This window comes from Belonocnema kinseyi, chromosome 4 (genome assembly GCF_010883055.1).
Source record: "Belonocnema kinseyi isolate 2016_QV_RU_SX_M_011 chromosome 4, B_treatae_v1, whole genome shotgun sequence".
Lineage (NCBI taxonomy): Eukaryota > Metazoa > Arthropoda > Insecta > Hymenoptera > Cynipidae > Belonocnema > Belonocnema kinseyi.
The window spans coordinates 38,003,009-38,015,123 of NC_046660.1; the positions used below are offsets into that span (position 1 = coordinate 38,003,009).

Genomic DNA, 12,115 nt, shown 5'->3' on the forward strand with positions numbered 1-12,115 from the left:
TATTGCACTGAGTTCAGTTCTTCTTTAGTTAACTTAAAGATCTGAAAGAAGGTAAATATTGTTTGTTTTGTTAATGAATAACAAATTTTTCTTAATCATTTTGCTCTTTCGACGAAAACCGGTAAATCAAACAAGTTAGTGCAAAATTTAAAGAGCAATAATTTTGCATGACATAGTTTCAAGATCCTCATTTATGAATACTTAATCATTGAACAAAGGTTAAAATTGTTAATGCTTCAAGAGTAAACTTATTCATTTATTTGATCAAAAAATAATTTATCAGACATTTTCAGATCTATTCTGAGTGAACAATTTTTCTCTGTTCACTCTTCTCGTAACTTCTGTCGTTATTCCAAAAATTTTAGTTTTTAACTTTTAATGTTATTGTTTTACGAATAAAACAAAAAATACGCATTCTATCAAAAAATAAATGTTAACAAATTTTTAGACCTTTTCTGGCTGAATAATTTTTGTTTATTCCTTTTTTTTCTACCTAGTACAGTTAGATCGCAAAATAGAATTTTATATTTTTTATATTTTCATGGTGATTAAGACCATAACAGATGACAACGACAACAACAACGACAACGAGTAATAAACAAGATCAGTAAACAATAAGTTAATAAATAAAAAATTATAATAAATAAATAAAAAAAATAGTATTTAACAATTGAGTCAAAACAATAAATAGTTATTTTGTAATAAAAATGACTTTTCCCCCTGAAATTATAATTTGGTTGGCATTTTTTCCACTGAATTAACTTTTTGTATTTGGTTGAAAATTAAACTACTTTGTCGGAAATTTTTTTTTTGGTTTGAAAAATATTTTTGTTTGGTACGAATTTCAACTTTTTTCGTCAAAAGATTTGGATTTAAAATTCAAATCTTTTTTTAATGAAATGGCAACTATTACCTTTTTGTCAAGAACTTATTAAAAAATAAATTGTCTTGTATATAGATTTATCATTTTAGTTGAAGATTTATATCTTCGGTTGAAAATGTAACTATTTCGCTGAAAATTCATATTATCCAATCAAAGAACACTTTAAAACTGTCTAAAATGTTATTAACTTTTGTTGAAATCTTTTTACATTCTCATCGTTTATGATTAAGAAAGTATTAGAATTGTCGAAAATTTGACATCACAGTTTTCCAACGTATCTCCACGTTTCGAGACCCCCTGAATCCGAAAATCAGGTTTTCACGATGGCGTCTGTCTGTCCGGCCGTCTCTCCGTCCGGTCGTCCGTCCGTAAACACGATAACTCTCGAAAAAATGAACGAATAAAATCTATCTTTGGCACACTGTTATTAGGTCCTAAAAGAAAGAACGAGTTCGTTAACCAGCCATTTTTGATAAAAATTTAAAACGTGAGCGCATGTTGAAAATTTTGCAGACCACTTTTTTCCGAATTTGAAAATTCTATGTATGGATATTTATAGTAATAAATAGAAAAAACAATTTATCCTCATGACTTTTTTCGATAAAAAGAAAATCCTCAGAGATATAGCGCTTTCAAAATTTTTTTAATCAACCGAAAAATCAAAATTTTAAGCCAAAAAGCGAACGGTATAAAAAAAAAATCAAGAAAAGAAAAACATTTCTTTTTAAAAGACCTACAAGATTATCATGAAATTTTTTGGATTTTCTTCAAAAATCAAAAATTCAAATTTTGATTGCACAAAAAAATAATGAAAAATACAAAATTCCATTTTGTAGACAAACTATGTAGGATACGAAAAAAAACGAATTAACAAAAATTGTTATCCCAAAAAAGATCTACAATTTCGTTAGAATCACTTCTTGATAGGACGCGTAGCTTTTGTTTTATTTGTGGAAAATAACGTTGAAAAAAAAAATAAAATAAAAAAAATGTGTGGAAAAACGACGAAAGTTACGAGAAAAAAATTCAACAAAACCTGTTTACAAATGTCTGTCGGAAATCGAGCGCGCAGTGCGAGTGTCACGATGAGAATGTGTACGTCAAAGCCTACAGAGCTTTGAGAAACTTCATCTTCGACTATAATTAATTAAGTAGACAATTCAGAATATGAACACGCATATAAATACTGCCATCTAAAAGAGATCTTTTTGATCAAGTTTTTTTCAATCATTCCAAATACAAGGAATAAATATCCGAGCGCGAAGCGCGAGATTGAATCGTCGCGCCGAAGCGAGCCGAAAATCTCGATCTCTGCTGATTCAAAATATAACTAATTGAGAATTAATCTTTTTTTGTTAAGGATTTAACTACAATGTTGAAATTTGTTTGATGAATTCAATTTTTTTTATTTAAAATTAAAATCCTTCTTGTTAGAAATATCAATTATGTATGAAACTTTTCGTTCAGAAATAATATTTTGTTGTTGAAAATTGAACTATTTGGTTGAAAATTAACTCTTTTTTAAAACTTTGATTTGAAATATCTGAGATGTTTAATAATCTCTTTGAATTTTCTGAAATACATTTTCATAGCCTTAAACGAATAATAACCGAAATGGTAATTTATATAACTCTTTTGTATGCAGGTCTCGAATTTTTGTGTAATTTCCGAGCCGACTACGACTTTACGACCTTTGGCCAAGAAAACTTGCAAATTTGTCTTTGACAAATATTATTCAAGCTAAAAGTAGATAGTCAAGGAAGTTTCGAACAATAAGGTTTAATTTTTCTTTTTTTTTCTTAAATTTATTTTATAGGTTGCAAAAATGATATATAATTGATTTATTGTGTACTGTTTTGCGTAGAAAGTATGAATATATAATTAAAATTAAAAAATGCCTGCTGAATACTGTTATTATTATTTATTAATAGAGAAAATAATACTTTTTTTATTCAGGTGAAATATTTTTGAACTTTTTAAAGGTCAATATTAATATAGCCGGATAAAAAAATTCTTGATAAAAAAGTAATTTTTGTATTCTGTAGGACTTTTTTCAGCATATTCAATTTTTAGTCTTTCTATAGAAAACACTAAAAAAAAATATTTGTACCATTTTTGCACTTATAGAATAGATTTATAAAATTTTGAGATTTAAATCTTTCCGGGAGCGCTAAAACTTTTTTATAAATTTGAAAAAATTTCAGATTGTATCTGTTACTAACGGGTATAGATACCGTTTTGACAAATTGAACTTTTTTTCGAATTTTTATGAATATCGTAACCAAATTGATTCAAATTAAAAAAAAATTATTTTTAAAAGAAATTATGCTATTGTCTACTGATAATTGAATTATGCATACATTTTTTACACAATTTATTATTTTTTTTAGCATTTTTCTCTAAGAATAGTTACTTTTTAATTAGATCGAGGCAGTTCTTAAATACAATTTTACACATCTGTCCCACTTTTCAATAAGATTTAGGTAAAAATTAATTGGGAACAAATAATAAATATTAATATTAATTTAAATAAAAAAGACTCAGAAACAATTTTAGGAAATTTTACATTTAATATGATCCGTATTAAATATTTTAAGAATATTTCATATATCTTCCATATTTTAGAAAAACACATTGATAAAAAGGAAAGAGATTGTTTGGAAAATTATTCTCTCAATTGTTTATTCATGATTTATTTATAACTAAAAATCCAAAGCGACGTTAAAAGTTTCAGAAAAGCTGCAACTTTCTAGAATTATTTTAAAAGAATATTATTGTAAAGTATAATACATTTTTTAAACAATTATTTTGATTAAACTTAAATGATTATTGCCTCGATCTAACTAAATAGTTAAAGATAAGACGAAAAATTTGGAAAAACGATGACTTTTTAACTCTATTCTTACATACAATTGCTAAAAACAATAATCAATTGTCAGAAAAACTTATTTAACAACTAATTATTAGTACAAAGAAGTATATAAATTTTTTACAAACAGTTTGTATTAAAAGAACTTCAAAGAAATCCTAATTAGAGCAACAAACCCGCAAAACTCAATTTTTCAGTTATAGGGTTTTTTTGGGACCCTATAAAACAGATTTACGGGTGTGATATTATTAAAGTATTTTTTTCTTATAAGAAATACGTGTTAAACTTCGTGGTGTTAGCGAAACCTTGAAAAATACAATTTTTAAACGCAATTACAACGAAACTCTTCAATAGCCTTCCCGTCTATAGCCCTTCCGAGAATTGAGGCCGCGCCGCATGTAGATGTAACAGGAGCTGCGCGGGGTACGGGGAATATGCGGTTGTCACTCAGGCGAGCACTCAAGCATGAACAAACAAAAGCGGAGTGGGCTATAATGAGTTAGTACCCACCCACCGTCAGCCACAAAATTGGCCCTATAGAAGAGTTTCACTGTATTTTTTTGTAGATTCAAACAGATTTGAGGGCAATATGCATAAAGATTCTAAAAAAAAATTTTAATCTATTTTTGGGCCACCATAATAAACACACGTGTTCAAATTTCTGATCTGGCTTTGGCTTCATCTTCATTAAAATGATTTTTGGCTGAAATTTTAATCTTTCGATTTGTTAATAACCGTGCCTATGTTTAATATAAAAACCATGAGTTCTATCGTAAAAAAGTTAAACACGATTGTGTAGGTAGTCTTAAAAGCAACAATTGGTTTTTCGGATATTTGTTAACGTCGAATAGTTTGGCTAGAAAGCAGAATTTGTTCTTGCTTTTTTCAATTGTTAATAATTTTTTTAGGCACCTGAAGGAAGTGTTGGAAGAGATTTATACGAATCTGGTGTTCGATTTGGATGCTGGGGAATGTCGATGTATTCTCTATCGTGTGCCTGTTATTCACTTATCATAGAGAAGCTAATTCAACGATACAAGTTAGTCTTGACATTATTGAATAAAATTATTATTAACGATTTTTTTATTAACTTATCATTCACAATAATAGATTATTAAAAATATATTATCAAAGAAAAATGATCAAAAAAGGTTTTATATATGCGTTAAAACAATCTATTAGTAATTTCCAGTAGGCAAAAATAATTTTAAAAAATATTGTACGCCAAACTCTCGTTTCAGGGGTTGCCTTCAAATGGCCTTGGACTGATTTTGGGGGGGGGGGGGCAGAAACGTAAGCAGTGAGGGCCGCGTGACTAGTTTGCAATTGGACTATACAGGGTGATTTTGTATGCTTGCAAATTCCAGATATCTCAAAGAATAGGCACTCTATGAAAAAATGTTATGAATCAAAAGTTTAAAGTTATAAAAATCACCCTGCATATCTATATATGTATAGATAACGTCGCAACCGCTCTCGCCCTACTCCCCTAAAACAGTGCGTGAGCCAGCAGTTCTAGGAAGGCTAGGGACGGGGTGACTTAAAGGGAGAGTTCTGGTATAAAATGTGACATAAAATAATGTTTTAATACGATTTGTTGAAGTTAGATGCTATATGGTAATTATTTGAACCATTTTGATAAATGAATCGACAGTTTGAATATTTTTCTAGGAACAGGCTCAATTTTTGTTCACTAAATCGACTAAGAGTGTTTTGCCGATGATTCTTTGCTATGACAGATTTTTAATTAACAACCAATAATGATTATTTAAACATTATTCAATAAAAATTCAGTCTGGCGATTCTTGAAAGAATACACTTAATTTTTTTACGAATCAGCTAGGACTGTGTTTGCGATGACTCTTCGCTATGATGATTTTCAAATTCACAACAAATTTCAATCTCTCTCCAATGACTTTGCCGTGATACTTTTTTTTATATAAATTCTCTAAATAATTAATCATTGTTGTCAATCTGGAAAGTAACCAAAGAACTATTGGAAAAACATTATTAGTCGATTTTGAAAACAAAATTTGAGATCATTCAATGGAAAATAGCCAAACCCTGAATTTATTTAGAAAAATTGTTTAAATATTTAATAATTCTTATGAATTTTAAAAGTATCATAGCCAAAATTTATCGAAAAGACATACTTAGTTGATTTCGTGAACCCAAATTAAGTGTATTCACTGAAGAAAGCCAAACTTTGAATTTTTTAATGAAAATTGTTTAAATAATTAATAGTCCTTATAAAGTTTTAAAGAATCATAAAAAAATTGAAGGAAAGATATTCTTAGTTGTTTTCGAAAAAAAATTTAGCTGATTCAATGGAAAATAGCTGGACTCTGAATTTGTTTATGAAAATTGTTCAAATAATTAATGATTCTTCTGAATTTTCAAAGCATCATTTAAAAATTGATTAAAAAGACATACTTAGTAAATTAAGTTAACAACAATTGAATTCGTTTAAAAAGTAGCCAAACTCGGAATATTTTTGTAAAAATTGTTTAAATAATTAACAATTATTATATTATAATTATTATTTTAAAAATTTCCAAATTTCACCTAATTTCAATTAACCGTAATAAAACATTAATTTATTTCACATTTTATACCAAAAATCTGGACATGAATGAGCAAAACATGACAAATCCAAAAAATAACTTTTGTTCTCTAGTTTTGTGTGTAATTTAATAAAAAATTGTTTAAAATTATTCTCACCTACTGGAAATTATTTCTAAACATTTATAAAACACATATACGGCCTTTTCGATAATTCTGAAAATCTTAAAAAAAAATTGTACTTCTGAAAATTCCAAAAATCTTCAAATTTGTTGTTAAATAAAAATTTAACCAATCTTAATTTAAAGTCCAAACAAACTAACAAATCATTCAGAAATTTAATAATTTTCATTAAAAAAAACGCTAATTCGAAGGAATAGTGTAGACTAAAAATTGATTTGTCTACTGAAACATTTTTTGCTTTATGTGCGTAGGAGAAAAACAAAAATAAAATATAATTGCCATAAAGATTGTCCATAATTTATTATTAAGGTAGTTATTGTAATTTTTACAGGGCTCGCAGAGTTTATATTTGCGGATTACTTTTCTACAGCACTGGAATGATGTTCATGGCTCTGACAAAACACCCTGTGGGTGTAATCGTTTTTTCATGGGCAGCTGGTGTCATGTACTCTACATTATTCACCATGCCATATTTATTAGTCGCACATTATCATGCGTCTTCCACGGTGAGTAAAATTTTTTAATTCAAATTTCGAACTTATTACCAAATTTCTCTTTATGTTTTATTTACACAAACAAACAAAAAATCTTAGAGGTCATTCCAAAACTACGACACACTACGAGAGGGTCCGTTTACTGATTTTGTGACGATTTGTGGCGTGAGGGGGAAGTGTTAATCGCGGAATGCGACATTCCACATGAAAAATAAAAATGTGAATCACAATTTCTGAAATTCTTGAAAAAATGAAATTTATTGATATTATTTAATAAGTAAAGGATATAAATAAGGACTTTAAAATAAAAATAAATTATTATAAATTATTGTTAATAATTTAATTAAGTTATATAATTCCTTTTAAGTTATTGTTTGAAAAGAAATAGTTTAATTATAGTGAGCTTCTAACTTGAATTGTTAAAATAATTTGTCTTTTTCTTACCTCTATTCCCCTCTTTACCCTATTTTCAAAGAATGTCTCTTTTTTCCCCTGTTTTCAAGAAACTTCCCCTTATTCTCTTGTTTTCGCTTGAATGAGAACTGAGTCGATAATACCGGATAAGAAAGTCCAACTAAGTTTTGTTGAAAGTTAATTCTCTGTAATAAAAAAGTCTACTGTTATATTTTTGATTCACAATACATCTACTTTGTTTTAAAAATCGAATACTTTGATATTAATTGTTTTTGTCTACTGGCCTAAAATAAATATTTGTTAAAAATTGATTCGGAATTCAACTTATATGGGTTGTGAAAAAATTTATTTCGTTATTCCGTAGCTTAGTAGGCAGGGGAATCAGACCGTAAATATGAAGTTCGTTAACCAACCATTTTCGATAAAAATACAAAAAGTGAGCGCATTTTAAATATTTTTTAGGCCACTTTTTCTCTGAATTTTAAAATTCTATGTGCGGATATTTATATTATTAACAAGGGAAAACAATTTATCCTCATGACTTCTTTCGATAAAAAGAAAATTCTCAGAGTTATAGCATTTTCAAAATTTTTTATATTAATCGAAAATAAAAATTTTAAAATCGAAATTTCAAATTTTGATTGCATAAGAAATAATGAAAAATGAAAAATTCCATTTTGTGGTCCAACTATCTAGGATACGAAAAAAGATAAATCAGCAACAAATGTTATTCCACAAAAGATCTACAATTTCGTTAAAAATCACTTCTGATAGGACACGTCCTTTTTGTTTTATTCGTAAAAAATAACATTGAAAATAAAAAAAAATTATATAAAAATGTGTGGAAAAACGACGAAAGTTCCGAGAAAAAAAAAAGATTCAACAAAACTTGTTTACAAATGTATGTCGGAAATCGAGCGCGCAGCGCGAGTGTCATGATGAGAATATGTACCTCTAAGCCTACAGAGCTTTGAGAAACTTAATCTCTGACTATGCTTAATTAAGTAGACATTCAAAAATGAAGAAGCATAAAAGTACTGCCATCTAAAAGAAATTTTTTTGATAAAGTTTTATTCAAGCATTCCAAATGCAAAGAATAAATATTTAAGTGCGAAGCGCCAGGTGTAATTATGTCCGAGCGCGAGGCTAGCGAAGCAAGCGGCTGGTACTGCGCAATGATAATGTGTCCGTGAGGCGGGCAGATTTTTTATAAAGAATTCATGTTTTTTGACGGCTTAAAACTGTGTTCAGATACCTCATGATACCTGTCACCTTAGCTGACCCTTCCTATTGTTAGGCGCTCGAGCTCAAGCTCGAGCTCGCGGCTCAGTAAGGCAATATGATGCTCAGCCAGAGGCTACTTCTTTATGTTGTATGCTTTTTCAAGGTATGTACTCTAAACAAGAAAAATAAATTTCCTGAACGAGATAACACTGCTGTTTGCTACAATAATATTTAAACGACCTTTTTGCACAACCATGTATGGAGTCTGTTCTTCAATATAATATGCGTTTTTTTCTCTTTTTATAAAAGAATGTTGTCACAATTTTTATACTTTTTTCAACAAAAATTCTCTGCAATTGAATAATTAGGTCAGCTATGTATGGAGTCTACTCTTCAATGAAAGTTTCTTTTTTTCTGTTTTTTAATTAAAGAAATGTGTAACCATTTTCATACTTAAAAAGAAAATTGTTCACAATCTGCTATCTATCAAAGTAGCTTCTCAGATATTATGAATTCCAAAAAATTCTTAAATCTTGCAATTTAAGAACGTTCTATCGTTACGAAATTTTCCGTAAGACTAACCAAGAGTGGGGATGGGGATGAATTTGCCTGAGTGGTTAATCATTTCACCATTAGTGTCAGGCGAATGTTGCATGTTTAATTTACAAGTGGACTGAAGTATCCCTGAAGTGGGGAGTGGAACCATGAACGTCCAAGAATTCTTTTATGTTTTCCACGAATGGACACTCAGGAGCTGTTCCGCGCACATGCGAATTGGCTGTTGCCATGTTAATGATGACAACACGCTTTTGGGAATTTTGTACTTGTGGTTTGAACATAATAACCTACAATATTTTGTTCACTGAAAATAACTTTATCTCTTACTCACATTCTCCACAAATGATAAAAAGAGTTATTTCGGGTTCCAATCGTGTAAAAAACTACGAATTTCTTTACAAATGTTTATAATAATGTCATTGTAGTATTTACAATTTCTAGATACTTTTCCTATTTTTGATTAAATTTTCCTTCTCGTTTTAAATTTATTAACGCGATAGACACGCAACAAAATTAAAACACAAATTGAACATAACCTACATATACATGGAGATGTCAAAACATAACACAGGGAAGTGGGAAGTACATGTGACAGCGCAACCGCTACTACGCATGTGAGCGACACAGCCTCTGGGTTTCCATTTGTGGAGAACATTAACTAATTCTGGGACATCAATTCCTTCGTGAGGTAACGTAACATAGCAGCCTCCGGTTGAGCACCACGTCGCCCCGCCGAGCTTCGAACCCGAGCTACTTACTACAGGAAGGGTTAGCTGAGCTACCAGGTATTATACGGTACCCTGACACAGTCTTAAGCCATTAATTCTGTCGAGAAATTCTTGTCTTTTTTTGTTTAATTTATAAATGATGTTTTATTCGCCAAAAATTTAACTATTCTACTTCTAGCTCTAAAATCGTCTTTTTTGTTAGAAAATTATTCTTCTTGGTAAAAAAGTCAACTACTTGGTTGAAACTTGAAATAAATTTTTGTCGCTGGAATTCAGTTCCTTATCTACTTAGCTAAAAGGCAATAATCATTTTGGTTTAGTCTAAGTGCATTAAATACAGTAATGCCATCGACAAAAAATTGGTCTTTTTCGGTTAAAATTAGAATATTTTTCTAGAGAATTCAAGTATTTGGTTTTAAATGAACTTTTTGGTTGAAAATTCAACTCTTTTGTAGAAAATTCGCATTATTGTTTTGAAATTTCATTTCTTTTGGTAGAAGTTTCATCTTATTTTGTTAAAAATTCAACTGCGGAGTTAAAACTTAATTTAGTATGTTTGAGGATTCAGCAATTTTGTTAAAAAATGTTATTTTTTTCAATTAATGATTTTGAATTTAAAATTGAAAGATTGGATTGAAAATTAACTTTCTTGATGAAAATTCGACTTTTTGACCTAAAAATTCAACTCTTCTGTTGAAAGTTTTTTTTTTTGTTTGAAAATTCATGTATTTTGAAGGAAATTTAATTTAATATGGCGCTTTCTTGGTTAAAAATTTAGCTGTTTGATTAAAAATTAATCCGGTATGGTTAAACATTCAACTATTTTGTTTAAACTTCATCTTTTCTGGTTAAATTCTATTGTACATTTTAACACTAATACATTTTATTTTTTAAAATTCATCTTTATATGTTGAAAATTCAACCATGTTGGTGAAAAATTCAACAAGCGCAGAAAAGTTCTAGGTAAAAAAATTTGCCCGCTTAGCGGGCACATTCTCATTTCTCACTACACGCGCGGCTCGCTTCGCTATCTAGTTAGAGCGCACATATGGCGCGCATCTATTGAATCTCCTGCTTCGCGCTTGGACATAATCACACCTCGCGTTTCCCGCTCGGTTATTTATTCTTTGCATTTGGAATGCTTGAATAAAACTTTATCAAAAATATCTCTTTTAGATGGCAGTATTTATATGCGTCTTCATATTCTGAATTGCTACTTAATTAAGTATAGTCAAAGATTAAGTTTCTCAAAGCTCTTTAGGCTTTGAGGTACACAGTCTCATCGTGACATTCGCGCTGCGCGCTTGATTTCGACAGACATTTGTAAACAGGTTTTGCAAATACTTTTTTTCGTAACTTTCGTAATTTTTCGGCAAATTGAATTTTTTATTTTTTTTAAATTTTCAATGTTACTTTTCACGAATAAAGCAAAAACTACGCGTCCTATCAAGAAGTGATTCTTAACGGAATTGTAGATCTTTTTTGGGATAATAATTTTTTTTATTCACCTTTTTTCGTACTTTACATAGTTGGACCATTAAATGGAATTTCTTATTTCTCATTTTTTTGTGCCATCAAATTTGAATTGTCGATTTTCCAAGAAAATCCACAAATTTGTTATATTAGTCTTGTAGGGCTTTTAAAAAGAAATGTTTTTCTTTTCCTGACTTTTTTTTATATCTGCATTGTTTGATGAATTGTTTGCCCATTTTAATACTATAAATATCTAGCACAGACTTTTCAAATTCAGAAAAAAGTGGTATCAAGATTTTTCAAAATGCGCTCACTTTTTGAATTTTTATCAAAAATGGCTGGTTAACGAACTCGTCCTTTCTTTTAGAGCTTAAAAAAATTGTGCCGAAGATGGATTTGATCCGTTAATTTTTTTGAGAGTTATCGTGTTTATGAACGAAAAGTCAGATTGACTCCTTCGTAAAAACTTGATTTTCGGATTCGTTGATCCGTTGAAAAACAGTGGTGTCCGATTTCGAATAATTCTAATACTTTCTCAACCATAAATGATGAGAATGTAAATAAATCATCTTTCGTGCTTGAATATTCAACTGTCTTCTAAAATTTTTTTATCAGCTTGAAGATTACACACGGAAAAAAAATTCTTGAGGCGAACGAGTGAATCGAGAATATATTAAACTCAAAGAAAGTGTACGCTTGGATTAGGTAAAACGTTTAGTTAGAAGAG

The 12,115-nt window shown here is 29.3% G+C and overlaps 1 protein-coding gene across 3 annotated transcripts in view; it reads left to right on the forward strand.

Annotated features, from left to right (window-relative positions):
• The window catches only part of LOC117171340 (proton-associated sugar transporter A), a 36,505-nt gene that overhangs the window by 23,225 nt on the left and 1,165 nt on the right, over positions 1 to 12,115 (forward strand). For 2 of the 3 annotated variants that reach the window (XM_033358571.1, XM_033358572.1), the window contains 2 exons: positions 4,661 to 4,791; positions 6,829 to 7,003. In XM_033358571.1, coding sequence (XP_033214462.1) covers positions 4,661 to 4,791; positions 6,829 to 7,003 — 306 coding nt within the window. Of the gene's footprint in view, positions 1 to 4,660; positions 4,792 to 6,828; positions 7,004 to 7,090; positions 7,266 to 12,115 lie in introns of those variants that run through there. The other variant, XM_033358573.1, reaches the window with a different exon arrangement.